Source organism: Ylistrum balloti, unplaced genomic scaffold (genome assembly GCF_031769215.1).
Source record: "Ylistrum balloti isolate Yb309-2 unplaced genomic scaffold, AGI_CSIRO_Ybal_v1 Utg369852, whole genome shotgun sequence".
Classification (NCBI taxonomy): Eukaryota; Metazoa; Mollusca; class Bivalvia; order Pectinida; family Pectinidae; genus Ylistrum; species Ylistrum balloti.
Genome location: NW_026782004.1, coordinates 623303 through 645997, shown reverse-complemented (window position 1 = coordinate 645997; position 22695 = coordinate 623303). Strand labels below are relative to the sequence as shown.

At 36.0% G+C, this 22695-nt stretch overlaps 1 protein-coding gene across 4 annotated transcripts in view; it reads right to left on the bottom strand.

Moving 5' to 3' along the window:
• Nucleotides 1-22695, bottom strand: part of LOC132545675 (rho GTPase-activating protein 17-like) — a 39302-nt gene that overhangs the window by 14558 nt on the left and 2049 nt on the right. For all 4 annotated transcript variants that reach the window (XM_060209360.1, XM_060209362.1, XM_060209359.1 and 1 more), the window contains exons 2-14: nucleotides 9479-9623; nucleotides 9125-9201; nucleotides 8669-8780; nucleotides 8379-8455; nucleotides 7991-8111; nucleotides 6961-7029; nucleotides 5921-6002; nucleotides 5464-5591; nucleotides 4021-4068; nucleotides 2600-2663; nucleotides 2023-2107; nucleotides 1325-1399; nucleotides 650-766 (exon numbers count right to left, since the gene is read on the bottom strand). In XM_060209360.1, the coding sequence (XP_060065343.1) occupies nucleotides 650-766; nucleotides 1325-1399; nucleotides 2023-2107; nucleotides 2600-2663; nucleotides 4021-4068; nucleotides 5464-5591; nucleotides 5921-6002; nucleotides 6961-7029; nucleotides 7991-8111; nucleotides 8379-8455; nucleotides 8669-8780; nucleotides 9125-9201; nucleotides 9479-9623 (1200 nt within the window). The remainder of the gene's footprint in view (nucleotides 1-649; nucleotides 767-1324; nucleotides 1400-2022; nucleotides 2108-2599; nucleotides 2664-4020; nucleotides 4069-5463; nucleotides 5592-5920; nucleotides 6003-6960; nucleotides 7030-7990; nucleotides 8112-8378; nucleotides 8456-8668; nucleotides 8781-9124; nucleotides 9202-9478; nucleotides 9624-22695) is intronic.

Here is a 22695-nt window from a genome sequence, read left to right as displayed (position 1 = left end):
GAACAGAAGTTCTTATAACACAACCAGTAGAAGGTTTGAGTCATTCACAAATGACAAAAGGAAAGTGTGTTAGTACTGTGGTATGTAGTGTATGAATTAGTAATGAATGAACCAACTTTTTCGGCTATACACAGTAACCTTATTTACACTAAGGTAAAAGATAGTGTATGGAGATCAACTTAATTCTGGCTGATATTCTGTATCATCTCCATCTCAGTTTAGTCAAGAATAAGATTTCATTAGAGAATGTGAGCCCTTAACTGAGATAAATCAACACAAAGGTGATCTTTTCTGTTTATCTCCCTGGGACCATAAGCAGTTAGGTTCTACAACTATACATCCATTATCTCCCTTGGACTACAACTACTTACCAAGTATCTCTCTCGGACCACAACTACTCACCCATTATCTCCCTCAGACCACAACTACTCACCCATTATCTCCCTCAGACCACAACTACTCACCCATTATCTCCCTCAGACCACAACTACTCACCCATTATCTCCCTCGAACCACAACTACTTACCCATTATCTCCCTTGGACTACAACTACTCACCCATTATCTCCCTTGGACCACAACTACTCACCAATTATCTCCCTTGTCTACAACTACTCACCAATTATCTCCCTTGGACTACGACTACTCACCCATTATCTCCCTCGGACCATAACAGATTTGGTCCTATCACAATTGATATGTTACTGGCAGTCATCTTGTTCACATCACTCTTGGAAGCTAAAAGTGCCAGAAATTTAATAAGATACCTACAAAATAAAACAATAAACATTGGATTCCAGCAAATCAATAAATAAATGTATGATTAGAGGATTTATACAACAAACATATAAACAGCATAGCAATCAGACCCAAACTTCAAACTAATGCTTCTTGTTAATCATGGGGAAATTATCTTCATGGGTATTTGTATTAGCATACGAACAAATCTCACTTCTATGTAGTTTTATATGAGGGAACTTTGATGCAAACTAATTATATTACTTTCTATTATTTTAAGGAAAAATATACCTTGGTACCCCACATGTTACCTGTACCCAACATGGCAGTCACGATGTTCTGTGGACAACAGGCATTCATTAATTATTCTATAGTTAGTATGTATTATGTAATAAGTCCTGTGGACCAATACAGAAAATTAACGAAAAGCCAGAGTGGGCTTATTGCAGGACAATGAAACAGTATTTGCTAGCAAATTCATCTAACAGATGTGGGTGGGTTTATTACCAGGTGCGGGCTTATTGTATTATATCAACAGCACTAGGTTTACCTTCAGGTTAACACATCTACTAAAACATAAGACAAACCTAAAGTTGTTATAGTTGTGTTCTGGAAGGTTATGTATGGATGTCCACAAAGCCTGTAATCTCTGGTCCTGGGGCCTGTAAGTGTAAGGGTTGAAAAATATACCACAGAAAGCAGAGATGGCACAGGTTACAGAGGTCAGACTAAGGTCATAAGTACTGGTGTCACATGTATATCACATGGTGGCTGACACATGGTGGTTAAATAGTGAAGACAATTGAACGAGTTGACAGCTTTAGGACACCTTATAGAGGTCAGATATTGATCCTTCATACATAAGACATAGAGGTCAGATATTGATCCTTCATACATAAGACATAGAGGTCAGATATTGATCCTTCATACATAAGACATAGAGGTCAGATATTGATCCTTCATACATAAGACATAGAGGTCAGATATTGATCCTTCATACATAAGACATAGAGGTCAGATATTGATCCTTCATACATAAGACAATCTTTACTGTACATGTACAGTAGTTGGAAGGCTACAATGTCAATCACACAATTTGAGCTTGATAAATGGAGTCCTGCTAAACTCATGAACATCTTTTTCTATTTGTCTGTTATTTTTTCCAAATACTAATAATATAATGGTCTTTAAAAACAATTGTGATCTACATCATTGTAGAGATGTACTTATCAGATGAAGCATAAGGAACTTAATGCTACAAAGTACTAAATGCAACATAACTTACATTTGTGCTGCTTGAAGGAATTCCTGGTACAGCTGGTAGGTCAGAAGAGGTTCAGCCATTTCCCTTAGGTACTGCTTCAGCACACCTAAAGACAATATCAACTATTCCAACATATCTAGACACACACCAAATTAACTGTTTTAGAATGTTTTACACAAATGTGTACACCTTACACTAGTTAAATTATGATACTAACTGTTTAGTTAACTTAACCATATACTTCTGCTGACCACACACTTAACTTAAACACTTCAGCACACTTACACGTTGCCTCTGCAGTAACTGCTTCTACAATCTTCAATACACATCAAAATAAACAGTTCACCTAATGATAAACATACATTCACTAAATTAAACAGACAATTTGTTACTCTAGCAATTCTTTGTAAAACCATTTTACTGTTATCGTTAAATACTAATCCACAATCATATACCTTCTCAATACACAAAAACCAAACATTTTGATAATTTCATTAAGCTGATAGTTGTGTCACTACCTTAGCATATTTATGAACTGCTTAACAGTCTTAACAGGCAACAAATGCCCTTAACTGCTGCAAACAGGTCAGCCTCTTACCTGCTACAGAATGAGGATCCAAACTGTACTCCTCCATGTCAATCACACCAGCATCAAAGGATTTCTACAACAAAACAAACTTGTTAGGTTATCCAAGTGTAGATTATAAAACATAGCAGAATATAAAATGTTAAGAGTTTAATTTTCTCTCTGATATGCCAAATTCATTGATTGTATGAACTCCAAAACACCAATCATACCAAATGAGGGTGATGAATGGGTTTACATGTCACTAGAAGCTGCACCAGACCTGGTGTATGATGACAATGGCATGTAAGATGTTTTAACTGCACACTGTCTTTAATCGTGTTATCCTGTTAGTGGCTTTATATGCACCAAACTATGAAATATTTGACAATCATACTTTGTAGAATGTATGACAGATCTTTCTTTATTGACAATGCCAAGGTAGCTTGGTTAGTTACAGCATCTGTCCTGTCCTAATTCATAGAGTACTAATGGTATGGTAAAAGTATTGTATTCCCACCGAAGAATGAATACTAAGCCAGGATTGAAAATAAAATAAATCTGTACTGGGTCAATCACTTGATCACTTGTCACAAAGCAACCTGCACAGGGTGTGTCACTTGTGACAAGGTATCAGTTCTGCTGGTCAGTCATCTGTGACAAAGTTACAGGTCTGTACAGCCTTTTCACTTGTAACAAGGTAACAGGTTTGAAAAGAGTCAATCATTTGCGACAAAGCAACACCACAGGTCTGTACAGAGTCAATCACCTGTGACAAAGCAACACCACTGGTCTGTACAGCTTTTTCACTTGTAACAAGGTAACAGGTTTGAAAAGAGGCGGTCACTTATGACGAAGTTACAGGTATGTACAAAGTCAATTATTTGTGACAAAGCAACACCACAGGTCTGTACAGAGTCAATCATTTGTGACAAAGCAACACCACAGGTCTGTACAGAGTCAATCATTTGTGACAAAGCAACAACACAGGTCTGTACAGGCCCATTTGAGCAGCTGGGGTTGTTATGAGGTGGGGTCTCCTGGTAGTAGCTGGTGGCTACCTCACTGAACAACAACTTGGATGCTGTCCAGAGCAATCAGAGTGAAGGACCTTCATCATAGGCAACATAGGCCAACACTCTTACCAACTGAACTATTACAACCCCCTAGTAAATACAAAGTCAGTCACCTGTGACATACAAATAAGTTTGTTCAGAGTTAGCCACCAGTGACAAAAGTAACATGCCTATTTAGGTTCAGTCACATGTGACAAAGTAAAAGGTCTGTACAGAGTCTGTCACTTGTGACAAATATACACCTGATCAATCTCCTGTGACAAGTCTCTACAAGGTCATTTCAAAATGTCTATGTCTGTTTTCAGTTAAAATTACCTTGATAAGAGAACTTACTACTGTTGTTCTCTTGACTGTTATACACTGAAATGTTATACTTACTTTTAATTTCTTCACCCGAGAAGCCATTCCTGCTATTCTAAATAATCCCTGAAATATGAAAAACATTTCCGATTGTAAATACGATGGATAAACAAGCAGTCAATTATATTCATTTACTCTGCACATGAGCTGACATTTATTTAGCAATCAATTCCTCTTAATTTTAAACTTGAGAAAGCTCATCTAAATACAGTTAAAAAGTGAATATCTCTCCAGCTCAGAAATACAAACTAAAATGTCTTTATTAACTTTTTCTGTTCACGTATCACAATAAACCACTTCATTATCCTCTGCTAACCAACCACTGAAAAAATACCTTTCCATCAACCCTTGTTTACCCCACATCATAACATACCTCTTCATCAACACCTGTTTACCCTACATCATAACAAATTTTATCATCATCCTGTTAACCCAACATCATAACAAATTTCATCATCAACCCCTGTTTACCCTACATCATAACAAATTTCATCATCATCCTGTTTACCCCACATCATAACAAACCTCTTCAGTAACCCCTTTTTTACCCCAAACCACAACAAATCTCTTCAGTATAACTCTTTATCAACCCTGTTTATCCAACAACATATCACATATCTCTTCATCAATGCTGGTTACCCCCACATACCTCTTCACTAATCCTTGTTTATCCAACAACATAATGTATCTCTTCATCAACCTCTGTTTACCCTACTTAACAATATAGCTGTTCATCAATCCCTGTTTAACCCTCATTACAACATATCTCTTCATCAACCCTGTTTACTCCACTTCACAATATACCTCTTCATCAAACCTCATTTACCCCCCTCCAAATGCACACAAAGATACATCTTCTTCAAATCTGTTTACCCTACTTCACAACACAACTACTATTCATCAACCCTAAATTTACCCTGCGATCACATACATACTTCTTCATCAACCCAGTTAACCCAACAACACAACAAACCTCTTTATCAACACTTGTTTACCCAATAACACAGCCACACCATTTACCCAATAACACAGCCACACCATTTACCCAATAACACAGCCACACCATTTACCCAATAACACAGCCACACCATTTACCCAATATCACAGCCACACCATTTACCCAATAACACAGCCACACCATTTACCCAATAACACAGCCACACCATTTACCCAATAACACAGCCACACCATTTACCCAATAACACAGCCACACCATTTACCCAATAACACAGCCACACCATTTACCCAATATCACAACCACACCATTTACCCAATAATACAGCCACACCATTTACCCAATAACACAGCCACACCATTTACCCAATAACACAGCCACACTATTTACCCAATAACACAGCCACACCATTTACCCAATAACACAGCCACACCATTTACCCAATATCACAACCACACCACAACAAACATTTTCTTCCAACCTGTTTTCCCCACTTCACAACATACCTCTTCCTCAACCCCTGTTTCCAACAGTGTGAGAACACAGGCCTCTAAAGGCAGAGCGATATCCCGACCTGTCACTCGTAAATGCTCATCTAATGTCGTTCCAAACACTGGTTTATGTGGATTACATTCTAGAAGAAACAAAAACATGGTCAGAAATATTATTTATGGTGAAACAGTGAGTAAAATAACAGCAAGATCATTCATATTTACCATGATTATATATACATTTATTTTAAAGAACTAATTCACTTTGTTCTTCTATACTGCATTGAATTTCAAATATCTCTCTCTCCCGCTTCTCTCTTTTCAACTTTAAAATGTGCATGTATGTGAATGTCTGTGAGGTATGTGTATGTGAATAATGATGATGATGACAACGATGATGACGATGATGATGACAACGACGACGACGACAATGATGACGATGAACAAAATAGAAATAAAGACAGAGTTATACCTAGTGCCTCCTTCATCTTTGGTAACATCTTCTTGACAATTTCCAATGCTTTCCTATGGTATTCCGCCTGGGTTTCCATTAACTAAGGAAATACAACATGCACATTAAACAGACGCTCTGACACTTTACAGATCTTCTATCTCAACCACAAATTTATTTCTTTTTCAACCCTTAAAGCATCTTTAAACAACCATTTCACATCAAATAAATATGAAATGGTTTTCTATTTGTTATATGTGTGCCAACAACAGTATTTGATACTTAAGTTTACACATAAATCATCAAACAAGTTATAAATTAAAGTGGGGGCAAAAAAAGTCTTGTAACTTTACCGTTTCATGAAGTAGATTTCTTTTCAAAACAAAGTGAAATATGAACCAAATCTATTGAGAGGTTTTCATGACATGAGATTGATTCAGAATGTAACATAACATGATAGGAGGGACTTGAGAAACACCATATGATCTCTCCCCACCCCAGCCGCCAAAAAAAAAAAATAGAAGAAAAAAAAATATAAAGAATTAGATGCCCATGGGCCGTAATGGTCTTAGAACCTGTCCATCAGTCCCAGATTTGGGGCAGACAGAACTGATATAAGCATACTTACAAAGTTTTTATTGCTTCTAAGTTTGATTTCAATTAAACAGAACTGATAACCTTGTCTGTTTTGGTAGTTTAGCATATTTGACCCCAGTGACTTGAAAATAGTTCAAGGTCATTCATTTGAACAAACTTTGAAGATCTTCATCCCAGCATTCTACTGGCCCAATATCCTGACTCTGGGTCATTTTGATATTGAGAAGTTGTTTACAGATTTTTAATACAGATGACCTCTGTGACTTTGAAATTAGGTTAAGGTCATTCATTTGAACAAACTTGGTAGCCCTTCATCCTAGCATGCTACTGGCCCATTAACACTTTGTCTCAGGAGACCTAAAACTGTGATGGGACATGATATAAAAGCAAATAGTCTTGTTTAATACTAAGAAAAGGGAAATGGGTTGAAGTCCTATTTTATATGTTGGTGATGGTTTACTTACCACTAACAACTTCTGACTGTGCTCAGCTTCTTTTGAGATGAAGTTATACATTTCTGTAGCCAGGGTGTCCTGAGGAAGAAACACAAAAGTTACATGAGTAACAGTCCCTTCGTATTTAGACTTTAAATCAACAAAACAATTCAATATTTTCAACATACAGTGATGATGAAGAGAACAAAATTACTTGTGCATTATTCTTATTTGGTTCCTAGATCAAGACTTGCTTCGACTACTTAGTTTAAAAATGAGGACATGAGTTGACTAATTTATATCTAGATCAGGACTTGCTTCGACTAATTGGTTTAAAAATGAGGACATGAGTTGACTAATTTATATCTAGATCAGGACTTGCTTTGATTAATTGGTTTTAAAATGAGAACATGTATTGACTAATTTTATTAGGACCTATGTTAACTAACTGGTTTCTAGATAAGGATTTGAGTTAGATAATTAGTTCCTAGATTAGGACCTGCATTGACTAATGGATACCTAGGTCAGGACATATGTTGACTAATTGTTTACTAGATCAGGTTTTTCTACCCATTGAACAGAAATACCCATACTTCCTGTGAGGGTAAGATATCTCTATCTTACTGGGGTCAGACAGCCTGCATGAACAGAGCACAAACACATGCTAAACCAAAAGTTCTAAATTTGAGACTTGACAGATAAAAACTGACAGTTTAAGATAAGTTTAATGTTATTGTTAGACAGTATCTGATCATCTTTGATTATTCAACTCAGTTTTATGACAATGAGTTATAATCATGATTGTCTTCAAACAACATATATATATATCATAAATCAGTCAAAATAAAGCCTGATTTTGTGTCCAACTTTGTCAGCATATAGTTGTCATGTTATTCAAACATTTGTCTTGTTATTTACATATTTCACATATCTAGAAGGAAATTCCCAAAGGTGTAACCCTCGAATTAGACATGTGAATTTCCTCCTAAGGTAGAGATTTATCTGTACTACCCTCCAGCTAGGGAAAGCTGAACAGACACTGGTACATAAGTATACATACTCTGGCCTGCCCCATCCTTGTCACAGAATCCTCGTACTCCTCCTTAATCGTGTCAGCTTTGGCAGAGGCAGATGCCATATTTGTTCCATGGACTTGAGTTGATTTCATGGCCGTGTTCCATCTGAAAAAAGTTAAATGAATATAGGAGGACAAGCAAACGCTGCTGACTTTTGTTATCATTATTGTTGTAAACAATTTTGTATAATACATCATCTACCTGGAATATGTGCTTTAAGTAATAATTGGAACAATCAATCAACACAGTTTGAAAATCTTTAGGATCTGACTCTTCTTGCTTAACATTTGATCCTTGCTATGTTTTGATTAATCAGTGTGATAGTTTGCTAAGATTAATATTGAAACTCTAAGACTACTATGGTCTATGTACCTGCTCCTAGCCGAATCCATATCCAGTGTCAGTTTGCTCAGCTGTTTTTTGCATTTGGCAATACCAGGCAAATCATTCTGAAACATTCACATGATTCATTATAGCATTATCAGGAAATTAAATGTGTATCATCCTCAAAGGACTGGTAACTTCTTATGGAGCCTAATTTCATCACTGTATACAGCATTTCATCACAGGTAAGTCACTTCCAAAACATTTGAGGAAAAAGGAAGTAGTTTACAATTAAGGGTTTAGGGTAACATATCTACTGAGGTAGGTAGCGCACTTACATCAAACATCTCCTGTAGTGGTCCTAACACCTTGGCCTCTACATCTATTTCATACTGAAGGGCGTTAGACGCTAGGTTACTCTCACACTCACCACACATCTGGAACATATTCCTGAAATACAAATGTTAATACATCAGTATGTGCATGGAGGGAAACCTTATAGCATTTAACAGAGTGTATCAATAGTGCTACATACTATATATTTCATTTTTAAACCTACATGACAAATTTTAGCTAATATAGTTCCTGTCCTTTATATAAGGCCCAGTGGCCAAACTATACCACACAGGTATCAGTGTTTTCTATTTCAACAATCATAAGCTTGTGATACTGTTTTATATTTCATTGGATTAATAATCACATCAACAATCAGATGAACTGATTACAAAACCAAATCAATCAACTTTTATTACAATACAGACTTTACTTACACTGGGTTTATATTTCATACTCACCCCATGACAGAGTCCTTTCCCAGTAAATTTGCATTTTCTATCAAACTATGTGCCAAATTTGTTTCTGGTAATTTCCTCTGGAAACAAAACACAGCAGTTCACTAGGTGAGCTATATTCACAATCAAAGACCTATCATAGGGGAAAAGCTATGTAGCTGACCAAAACAGGAGCAAATAAATGTAACGTACATTTATATTTGTAAACTTTGAGGTGCATCACTTGTGTATAAAACATATGAAGTCATTATTGAAAACTAGGCCAATAAAACTAAGAACTAAAGTGAACAGGTGAGTGTGGATTTCCTTACTTTTAGGAATTGAAGTGTACAGGTAAGTGTGTATTTCTTTACTTACAAGCCTTTTCTCCACATCCATGCCAGCTGAAGACTGAAGACTGCCTGCCACTTTCTTGGATGTTATCTGCACCACGGTTTTCACAAGCTCTACTCTCTTTTCAATTGTTTGTAAATCTTCAGAAAGGACCTCAGATTTCTCAGCCCTATGTAAATACAACATCACATTATTTATTTCATGAACAACTAGAATATTGCCTCTCAGTGCCAAGGATGAGATATACTTGAAAACTGACTAAAATATCATTAACTTTTCTAAAAGAGAAAGAATAAGACCTTAGTTGTCAAAATCCCCCAGGATGGGCGTTGCCCTTCAGTGATCAAACTCTTCCTTACAGAATTCCTCATGGAAAATTTGGTTGAGGTTTCTTTATATAATACATGAGTTGCTTTACCTATATAAGTTGGAACCAGTTCTGTAAAGATCAAGCCAGGCTCTGGTTCTAATCATGGAAGCATGACTGTGTTCATCTTTATCATCCACAGCAGTATGTTACACATAGATATTATACAGGAACTGTGAATATTCTATGTCATAAACCATGACAAAGTTACAAGACTAGGTCTAGGTTCTTGTAGTACATGTGCATTCTTTTCTTTAAACCTAGTAATTTTTTATGTTGTTAATGGCATGTGACCTTTGCCCTTTCCATGTTATGACCCAATATCTAGGAGAGGGAGAGGACAGACTCAAGGATCAGGCTGTATTTGGTCCTGTCCCTGGAGTGGGGATGATCATTATATCCCCAGGATATAGATGAACAAGAAACGAGGTCTGTTGAAATCTTTGTATGGCTTTATTAAAAGATGTTAATACCAAATAGGTAACCATTCAGGCAGTGCATTTATTTAGAATATCCTCTTGAAGCAAAACTTTCTATTGGGTCATGATCCTCCGCCTCTGTTTGTGGTTCCAACTTTATTTCATTTAGAAATAATTGCCTTGAAAATGTCATTGTTCACAGAAACTTAGTATTGTAATTCCTTCATAACTAAAGGCATTTGGGAGATTTAGGTTTTAACAAAATCCCTTACAATTTTTCTGATTGCTCAATGCAAATTTCCTCTCTGAGGAATGGACTATATTTTACCTTAAAAGAGGCCATCTTGTAACAAATCTAGTGACAATCAATAAAGCTATTATTAGGAAAAAGCAATCTTTTGAAGCAAATACTGAAGATTGCATATAAATGTAGAAATCCATCCTAGCCTTCAGACAAAGAGATAAAAATAAATCTGGGAGAAGTAAAACGTTCTTACATGCATGCAGACGTTATTATCTTTTTCACAGCTGATGAAGATTCTACAAACCACCTGAAAATCCTCACATGTTCCCAATCTCAACTCTACTTAAACATGTTCACAAAATTCCTTACTCTTGTTTCTGAGTTTTTACTGTGTTTTTGCTTAGTAAAATTCCCTGATGAGGAAGGTGAGATACGAGCTTATCCTTGAACAGGAAGTGACATGTGTCTCTCACTGTTAGTGGAGAGAGATATGCCCTCATCAACTACTACCCATAAATCTTTGTAAGCTTAACCAATCCTATAAATAAAATCTTGTCTAAACATTTCAGGAAAGGGTGCTGGTCTTACTGAAGGTGTTCATTTTTATCAGCTAAAATCTGATCTGTAAAATACTTATGAGTAATGCATGTTATGAAAACTAAGAATGAAATTTAAGAAACACAATATTCATGTATTTGGCTTGTAATGATCCAAATTTCTAAAACATTTGCTATATCAAAATATAATTGTGCTGTTCTGCTACAACCCAGATCATTAGCTACTGGTTATCTTTTTTTTCATTTATCTTTTTTATTTGTCACACAGTCAATTAATGCAATGTTAGCACGATATATGACTGATTATGAGGAACGTTTCACTTGATTTCCAAATAATTTGAATCCAGGTCCTCATTTCATCAACATTTGCCATGTTAACAATGTGAGTAAGACTAACAGAGTTATTAAACACTGCAACATCAGAGCTTCTTTTCATAGGGGAAGTCACTTGTTTGGCAGTTCAGTGCAGATATGATCAGTTACTGGGGTAGTAGGCCAAGAAGATACTTGTTTAGGAATTATCTCAAAGTCCTAAACCTAATCCACCAACCTATGTTTATTTATAAACTATATAATTACACAGCAGTAAGTGTTGTAAGGATCCATAAGTTATTATTAAGACAGACAGTAGGATCATTGATCCATTTATAACAATGATAAATAAACTTTACAAAAAATGTTAACGAGGGGAAAACATTCAGCTATATATAACAGGTGTTCATGAACGTTTGATAATTACAAAAATATATCTCAAATAAACCTGGAGTCGATATGCTACTCGCTAAGAAGATTATTGATAGTAAAATGTTATTCCTAAATAGACATGAACTTGTAAAACAAACCTTTTGTATAGAAGCTTTGTATCACAAAATGTGTCTTAGTCAGAATCTGTCTCTATACATCCTGTGCCATTCTGTATCAGACCCTCTCCATCTATATTTCTACACGTCTACACAGGACTTCCATCATTTTATTTCTTTACGTCACTGTGTCAGAACGTCTTTTTCCGGACTTCTAAATGTCAGAATGCCTCCATGAATTTTTCAACATGTCCCTGTGTCAGGACTTCTCTCATTTCATTTCTTTTTGTCACTGTATCAGAATGTCTACTTCACGTCCATGTGTCAGGACTTTTCTCATTTCATTTCTTTGTCACTATGTCACAATGTCTTTTTTTTAATACTTCCAATTGTCCTTGTGTCAGAACATCATCCATGTATTTTTTCTACACGTCCATGTGTCAGGACTTTTCTCATTTCATTTCTTTGTCACTATGTCACAATGTCTTTTTTTTAATACTTCCAATTGTCCTTGTGTCAGAACATCATCCATGTATTTTTTCTACACGTCCATGTGTCAGGACTTTTCTTATTTCATTTCTTTGTCACTATGTCACAATGTCTTTTTTTTAATACTTCCAATTGTCCTTGTGTCAGAACATCATCCATGTATTTTTTCTACACGTCCATGTGTCAGGACTTTTATTTCATTTCTTTGTCACTATGTCACAATGTCTTTTTTTTAATACTTCCAATTGTCCTTGTGTCAGAACATCATCCATGTATTTTTTCTACACGTCCATGTGTCAGGACTTTTCTTATTTCATTTCTTTGTCACTATGTCACAATGTCTTTTTTTTAATACTTCCAATTGTCCTTGTGTCAGAACATCATCCATGTATTTTTTCTATACGACCATGTGTCAGGACTTTTCTCATTTCATTTCTTTGTCACTATGTCACAATGTCTTTTTTTTAATACTTCTAATTGTCCTTGTGTCAGAACATCTCCATGTATTTTTTCTACACATCCCTGTGTCTGGACTTCTCTCATTTTATTTCATTGATCACTGTGTCAGAACATTGTTATTTATACATGTCCCTGTGTTAGAGTGTCTCTTTATGTATTTCTATTGTATAACCTCTTTGGACATAAACTTTTTGTCACAGCTTATTTCTTTTTGTCACAGCTTATTTCTTTTTGTCATAACTATGATGTTTATTTTTTCTTTATTTTTCATATCAGTTTTATTTTTACTACTGCATAAACTACTAATCTGTTATGGTCCCGAAGTTCTTCAAATCTCAACATCAAACATTTCAGTTATCCAGTAGATGACAAGGAATAGTTCAGTTATTCAGTAGATAACAAGGAATAGTTCAGTTATCCAGTAGATAACAAGGAATAGTTCTGTTATTCAGTAGATAACAAGGAATAGTTCCGTTATTCAGTAGATAACAAGGAATAGTTCAGTTATTCAGTAGATAACAAGGAATAGTTCCGTTATTCAGTAGATAACAAGGAATAGTTCAATTATCCAGCGTATAACAAGGAATAGTTCAGTTATTCAGTAGATAACAAGGAATACATATGTATTTTGTTATCCAGCAGAATATATCTATGGTTCAGTTACACAGTAGATAACACACTCAGAATAAAACAAACTTTTAAATTGTACTGTTTATCTCTTTTCACACATGTTTTAAAGTTCATTTTTACATCCGACAAAATAATCTGGCATTCAGCATGCCTTTCCTGAGTGACAAGTACGATAGTAGTATTTCAGTGTTAAGTGTATATGATGTATGAAGCTGTTATGTCAGATGTAATCAGTTCCGCTGATACAAGCACTTTATCCTACATACACTGGCTTTGTTTATAATCCAATGACTTTTTTTTAGAAATACATTAATCCATCCAAGATGACAGATGACAATATGCCACCGAAGATATATACATATGGAACAAACAGAGGCAGCCTAAACACATAAGCTACTTATGTCGCCCAAGCATTTATATGTATTGGAGTTCTAAGTCCAGACACTTTTGTTTAAAAGTGGCTGGATTGTAAAACAATGAAACATATGACACCATTTTATATCAGGCTCTAGATCATTAGCAGAACAACAGAATCATTCTCATGTCTTGACAGTGGGAGACAAGCGTGTGTTGTGTGAGATAGTAGGACACATGTTTGTAGTGTCTATATAGTGGGACGCATGTTTATAGTGTCTGTATAGTGAGACAAATGCTTGTAGTGTCTGTATAGTGAGACACATGCTTGTAATGTCTGCATAGTGAGACGCATGCTTGTAGTGTCTGTATAGTGAGACACATGCTTGTAATGTCTGTATAGTGAGACGCATGTTTGTAGTGTCTGTATAGTGGGACGCATGTTTGTAATGTCTATATAGTGGGACATTATAGGATTCATAGTAGTTTGAATGTGGGAAAATGGAATCATGGGGATCAGTGGGTGTGGGTATTAGAGGGGATTAAATGTGGTAAATATACTAGTGGTGAGCAGTTTGTGAAACATTTTGACTTGAGTGGTGACTAGGTTCATAGTTTCCGGCTATATATTTATTCTTCCAACACCCTTTACTCATGAAAATGGATTATTGCATGATAGCAATTAACGTGTAAAGGTCCTTAATGGCAGCAACCATAGAATATCAACTAAAGAAAGACAGCCAACTTTCTGGAACCCAATTAAGAAGTTAAACAAGAGGCCCATGGGCCTTAACGGTCATCTGACAAAAAGCAAGCCAAACCTAGAAAGTGGGTTGAGGTCATTCATTTGAACAAACTTGGTAGCCTCTCCTCCAAGCATCTTACAGGCCCAATATCAGCACTCATGGACTTTTGCTTGTTGAGAAGAAGTCGTTTGTATATTTTAACATATTTGACCCCTGTGACCTTGAAAGTGGGTTGAGGTCATTCATTTGAATAAACTTGGTAGCCTTTCCTCCCAGCATGCTACAGACCCAATATCGGCACTCATAGACTTTTGCTTATTGAGATGAAGTCCTTTGTATATTTTAACATATTTGACCCCTGTGACCTTGAAAGTGGGCCAAGGTCATTCATTTGAACAAACTTTGTAGGGCTCCATGCCAGCATGCTATGGGCCAAGTATTAGCCCCCTAGGCCTTCTAGTATTTGAGAAGAAGTTATTTAAAGATTTTGACATATTTGACCCCTGCGACCTTGAAAGTTGTTCAAGGTCATTCATTTAAATAAACTTGGTAACCTTTCCTCCCAGCATGCTACAGACCCAATATCGGCACTCATAGACTTTTGCTTATTGAGATGAAGTCCTTTGTATATTTTAACATATTTGACCCCTGTGACCTTGAAAGTGGGCCAAGGTCATTCATTTGAACAAACTTTGTAGGGCTCCATGCCAGCATGCTATGGGCCAAGTATTAGCCCCCTAGGCCTTCTAGTATTTGAGAAGAAGTTATTTAAAGATTTTGACATATTTGACCCCTGTGACCTTGAAAGTTGTTCAAGGTCATTCATTTAAACAAACTTGATAGCCCTTCATCCCAGCATGCCACAGGCACAATATCAGCAATCTGAGCCTTTTGGTTATTGAGAAGAAGTTGTTTAAAGATTTTAACATATTTGACCCCTGTGACCTTTAAAGTGGGTCAAGGTCATTCATTTGAACAAACTTGGTAGTCCTTCATCCCAGCATGTCACAGGCCCAATATCTACACTCTGAGCCTTTTGGTTAATGAGAAGAAGTTGTTTAAAGATTTTAACATATTTGACCCCTGTGACCTTGAAAGTGGGTTGAGGTTATTCATTTGAATAAACTTGGTAGCCTTTCCTCCCAGCATGCTACAGACCCAATATCGGCACTCATAGACTTTTGCTTATTGAGATGAAGTCCTTTGTATATTTTAACATATTTGACCCCTGTGACCTTGAAAGTGGGCCAAGGTCATTCATTTGAACAAACTTTGTAGGGCTCCATGCCAGCATGCTATGGGCCAAGTATTAGCCCCCTAGGCCTTCTAGTATTTGAGAAGAAGTTATTTAAAGATTTTGACATATTTGACCCCTGCGACCTTGAAAGTTGTTCAAGGTCATTCATTTGAATAAACTTGGTAGCCTTTCCTCCCAGCATGCTACAGACCCAATATCGGCACTCATAGACTTTTGCTTATTGAGATGAAGTCCTTTGTATATTTTAACATATTTGACCCCTGTGACCTTGAAAGTGGGCCAAGGTCATTCATTTGAACAAACTTTGTAGGGCTCCATGCCAGCATGCTATGGGCCAAGTATTAGCCCCCTAGGCCTTCTAGTATTTGAGAAGAAGTTATTTAAAGATTTTGACATATTTGACCCCTGTGACCTTGAAAGTTGTTCAAGGTCATTCATTTAAACAAACTTGATAGCCCTTCATCCCAGCATGCCACAGGCACAATATCAGCAATCTGAGCCTTTTGCTTATTGAGAAGAAGTTGTTTAAAGATTTTAACATATTTGACCCCTGTGACCTTTAAAGTGGTTCAAGGTCATTCATTTGAACAAACTTGGTAGTCCTTCATCCCAGCATGTCACAGGCCCAATATCTACACTCTGAGCCTTTTGGTTAATGAGAAGAAGTTGTTTAAAGATTTTAACATATTTGACCCCTGTGACCTTGAAAGTGGGTTGAGGTTATTCATTTGAATAAACTTGATAGCCTTTCCTCCCAGCATGCTACAGACCCAATATCGGCACTCATAGACTTTTGCTTATTGAGATGAAGTCCTTTGTATATTTTAACATATTTGACCCCTGTGACCTTGAAAGTGGGCCAAGGTCATTCATTTGAACAAACTTTGTAGGGCTCCATGCCAGCATGCTATGGGCCAAGTATTAGCCCCCTAGGCCTTCTAGTATTTGAGAAGAAGTTATTTAAAGATTTTGACATATTTGACCCCTGCGACCTTGAAAGTTGTTCAAGGTCATTCATTTAAATAAACTTGGTAGCCTTTCCTCCCAGCATGCTACAGACCCAATATCGGCACTCATAGACTTTTGCTTATTGAGATGAAGTCCTTTGTATATTTTAACATATTTGACCCCTGTGACCTTGAAAGTGGGCCAAGGTCATTCATTTGAACAAACTTTGTAGGGCTCCATGCCAGCATGCTATGGGCCAAGTATTAGCCCCCTAGGCCTTCTAGTATTTGAGAAGAAGTTATTTAAAGATTTTGACATATTTGACCCCTGTGACCTTGAAAGTTGTTCAAGGTCATTCATTTAAACAAACTTGATAGCCCTTCATCCCAGCATGCTACAGGCACAATATCAGCAATCTGAGCCTTTTGGTTATTGAGAAGAAGTTGTTTAAAGATTTTAACATATTTGACCCATGTGACCTTTAAAGTGGTTCAAGGTCATTCATTTGAACAAACTTGGTAGTCCTTCATCCCAGCATGTCACAGGCCCAATATCTACACTCTGAGCCTTTTGGTTAATGAGAAGAAGTTGTTTAAAGATTTTAACATATTTGACCCCTGTGACCTTTAAATTGGGTCAAGGTCATTCATTTGAACAAACTTGGTAGAGCTCCATGCCAGTATCCTCTGTGCCAAGTATTAGCCCCCTAGACCTTCTAGTATTTGAGAAGAAGTCGTTTGAATGAAAAGTTTACGGACGGCGGACGACGACGGACGAAGCATGATGACTATAGGTCATCGGACCCTTCGGGTCCAGATGACCTAAAAAGACTGTATATGTTACAGGAAGTATTTACAATAACCAGCATAGGTGGTAGCTATACATGTCTTATCATTACACAGAAATATGATATGGTTCACTACAAAAGTGATAGCCAGTTTTTTAATACTAAGAATAGTGAAATTCCAAGGAAACGCCATAAAATGCAGATTTAGAGGTTAATGTAACATGTTAACGCTATCAGCTGTTGTTTTCCTTCAATAGAGATTTAATCACTGTAAACTACTTCCCTACAATCAGGTGCCTGTTTTCATTTTTTTTTCATCTAAGATTTGAGATGGGCTAATTCAAATCCAGAGAAAATAAAATCTGGTACCCCATGAGCTAATAGCTATTTTTAAGAATTACAGTTAAACTCTTTCAAACACTTCCTGAATATCTATATCAGTTCTAATTTCATTCCCAAATACTCTGTTTTGCTGCTATCCAGCCAGTGTTTAAACAAAATAACCACTTTGTGTACAACAATCTCCTGTATTACCTGTATTTCAATGCTAAAGACTCTCTTTTACTGACTGCTCAATCAGATATAAACTTTAATTTTAAAGATGACAAGGAACTTTGCCTGTAAATGTCTCCAAAGCAAGCTTTTTAATTTTTAACACTAGATAGAATAGCAAGTGTTTGATATAATTTCACAAGGATTCCTCCCAGGCCCAGTTCCGTGAAGCCCAAGCTTAAATGCTGATTATATACAGCTACATGGCAGACTGGATCAAAAGTTCATCGTTAAAGGTAGCTAACCGTTTGTTCAGCATTCCCTTACTTTTTGCCAATACTACAACTCACCAACCATTACTCAACACTACACCAACCATTACTCAACACTACACCAACCATTACTCAACACTACACCAACCATCTGTTAACACTACACCAATCATCTGTTAACACTACACCAATCATCTGTTAACACTACACCAACCATTACTCAACACTACACCAACCATTACTCAACACTACACCAACCATCTGTTAACACTACACCAATCATCTGTTAACACTACACCAACCATCTGTTAACACTACACCAACCATTACTCAACACTACACCAACCATCTGTTAACAATACACCAATCATCTGTTAACACTACACCAACCATCTGTTTACACTACACCAACCATCTGTTTACACTACACCAATCATCTGTTAACACTACACCAGTCATCTGTTAAAACTACACCAACCATCTGTTAACACTACACCAATCATCTGTTAACACTACACCAATCATTTGTCAACACTACACCAACCATCTGTTAATACTACACCAATCATCTGTTAACACTACACCAACCATTACTCAACACTACACCAACCATCTGTTAACACTACACCAATCATTTGTCAACACTACACCAACCATTACTCAACACTACACCAACCATTACTCAACACTACACCAATCATCTGTTAACACTACACCAACCATTACTCAACACTACACCAATCACTTGTCAACACTACACCAACCATCTGTTAACACTACACCAATCATTACTCAACACTACACCAACCATCTGTTAACAATACACCAATCATCTGTTAACACCACACCAATCATCTGTCAACACTACACCAACCATTACTCAACACTACACCAACCATCTGTCAACACTACACCAATCATCTGTTAACACTTCACTAATCATCTGTTTACACTACACCAACCATCTGTCAACACTACACCAACCATCTATTAACACTACACCAATCACTTGTCAACACTACACCAACCATTACTCAAAACTACACCAACCATCTGTTAACACTACACCAACCATCTGTCAACACTACACCAATCATCTGTTTACACTACACCAATCATCTGTTAACACTACACCAACCATCTTTTTACACTACACCAATCATCTGTTAACACAACACTAATCATTTGTCAACACTACACCAACCATTACTCAACACTACACCAACCATCTGTTAACACTACACCAATCATCTGTTAACATTACACCAATCATCTGTTAACACTACACCAACCATCTGTTAACACTACACCAACCATCTGTTAACACTACACCAATCATCTGTTAACACTACACCAATCATCTGTTAACACTACACCAACCATCTGTTTACACTACACCAATCATCTGTTAACACTACACCAATCATTTGTCAACACTACACCAACCATTACTCAACACTACACCAACCATCTGTTAACACTACACCAATCATCTGTTAACATTACACCAATCATTTGTCAACACTACACCAATCATCTGTTAACACTACACCAACCATCTGTTAACACTACACCAACCATTACTCAACACTACACCAATCATCTGTTAACACTACACCAACCATCTGTTAACACTACACCAACCATCTGTTAACACTACACCAATTCTTTGTCACCATCCCATAATCAATTAACTTGACAAAACAATTGACAAAACTTGAAATAATTTCAGCTATATATGTAAATAGTTTATGTTATTATGTCACAATGCAATCTACAATTGTGTTATGCCATTTCATTATCGAAAAACGACATCACAATAGCTTCACTTACATGTGTAGTAAACATCAAACTATGTAATAAAATTGTTAATGGACTACATGTACATGTGGGTGGTGGATTCCACCCCTGAGAAAGATTTCATGCCAAATACATAACCACTGACCCTCTAATTTATCAGACACAATAGATCTGATGCAAGTAATGTATGCTATGAGCAAGTTATGGCCAGACTCCAATTTGTCTCATCACACCTGGTATTAACACTCTCCCAGCTATTACTGCCAGATCTTGTATCTCCTAACACCAGCACATCCTATACTACAGCACATTACACAACTGCCTATGGGGAGACAAGGTTAGTCACCGATCCTCACAACAACTTCTGTAAAAACGAGATATTTCATAGTGATAAATAGACTTCATAATTTCTAAAATGTTTGCAAAAAACTACTGGAAATGTTGTAAGTGTCAATGATCTGACATAGCCATAGAAATTTCTAATTTCATTCAAGTGAAATCTTGGCTCAATTTCAATAAGTCTCAATCAACTAAAAGTTATAATAAGAAACATCACAGAGATGGTACAACAAAATATAATTTCACTAATTTCACTATTCATTTAAGGACATCAATACCTTATCTACAGGGAAACATTAAACCCCATCAATTATTGGGACAATGATATGGGATTTATAAATGCGTTTGTTGTTTTTTTTCCAGAAAGCAATTTCTCTAATCCTGTTATCCTTCCTCTTTCATTTTCCACATATATGTACCAACATAAATATCTATGTACAATACATGTGACATATGTACTGTAGACCTATTAATTTCCGTGTAAACTAGTACTGCCACAAGAGGTTTTATATTGTACAAAGCAACGTTCATAGGACAAGTCGTCTATTTAACTGTATAGGCACTGGACCGTATCAGGAGGATAACCAATCCACAACACTTGACAGACGTTTCTCCCAATAATTGTCAATACTCGTCGAGGAAATGAAGTCACAATACAACACTTCTAGCACCACTCGTGTTTCAATTCATGTCAAGTCAATTACAAGGACCACTAAGATTAGATATATAGAAGTTTTTAAAACTATTACATATAGAATCTATCAGAATAATTTTTAACATATCTATATGTGAATAGCCATGAGGAAATATAAACTTGACCTGGAAAAAACCCACTTTACTTCTAGATTGAAGGACAATTATACAAAACACAGGAAGTCCTTAATGCGTCAAAAACCTAAAATCTAAATAACAAAAACTTCTTGTCTCTAAGTTAATCATATCATACAACATTTTTTTTTTCAATTCTTGGATGATGCGTTTTTCCTCTATCTTTTCATCTAAATAGAACAATATTGGACTTGATAAACTTTCCTCAAAAACAGTACAAAACTGTGCATAAGGCCAATGATGAAAAAAAACTGTTGTATTGACTGGCAAATAAAATACTGCATTTATATAAAGGTCACTGCATTTATATAAAGGTCACCTATCTATAAGAATCACTTTGGTTGTGTCTTTTGAATGACCTTTATAGATAGGTTAAACTGTTTCTAATACTTTTTACTATGTAATTCTACACACAGTATGAATGCCTTTATCTACAATTACATTACATCTAGACTAGTTGCCTGAGTCACCACCAGTACTGACTCACTAGCAGGTTAACATGTTGGATCACAATATACTGGACTTGTGGTATATCATCATGTGACCCTCTATTACCTATATCCTGCAGGACACATTCGGTCAGTAATCTCTAATCACCATCAGTTATAGCTTACATCTATTCTTTGGTCAATATATTGTTTTCATTGGCAATATAGCACATCTTCCATACAGATTATTTAGAGAAAACAAATACATTCAAATTACAAAAAAAATTAGAAAGAGTGTAGAAATCTGTTTAAAGTTTTAAGAACAGAGGGACAGACCAACTGTGATTTAATATATACTTCAAACATAACACAACATATTTGTTCTTATGGGACATATAATAAACCTAGTCATGTTAAAACATACAACCAAAGAAAATCAACGACATCAATCACAGTTATATCCTTACTAACAGTACAAGTATTGTTGACTATCTAAATATGTACCATTTATTGATCTCTAGTTCCATGTGGCTCCATACTGCATAGCGATTTATATTTTTATAACCTTTTGTGAGAGCAGAGCATAGTAAAAAAAATTACTTACTTTATGATTATTGATATCATATCCAGATTATAATGATAAAATAAATATATATGTATGTTATTCAACACATGCATTGTACTAAATGTATTTGACACATTTTAGAACTAATATTTACACATTTTGAAGTTTCTGGTATCTCAAGCAATTATACTGATATTATTGATTCATCAATTATCTAGCTGGAGTCCTAAATGTTTCTCTTTTGCTCTTAAATATTCTACATTATGGATGATGTAAACACTGATGATAATAATGTGAATCATTATATTTGTGATGTAGTGTACAAAATTTCAAACTTTCTTCATTTTGATGTGATATCCATCTATTTCTTACATGTTCAGCTTTACCTAGATTTTAGCTTCACCGTGATCAAAAATGCCATCAATGAAGACAAGGTGCTTAAACAAAATTACCAAGAAT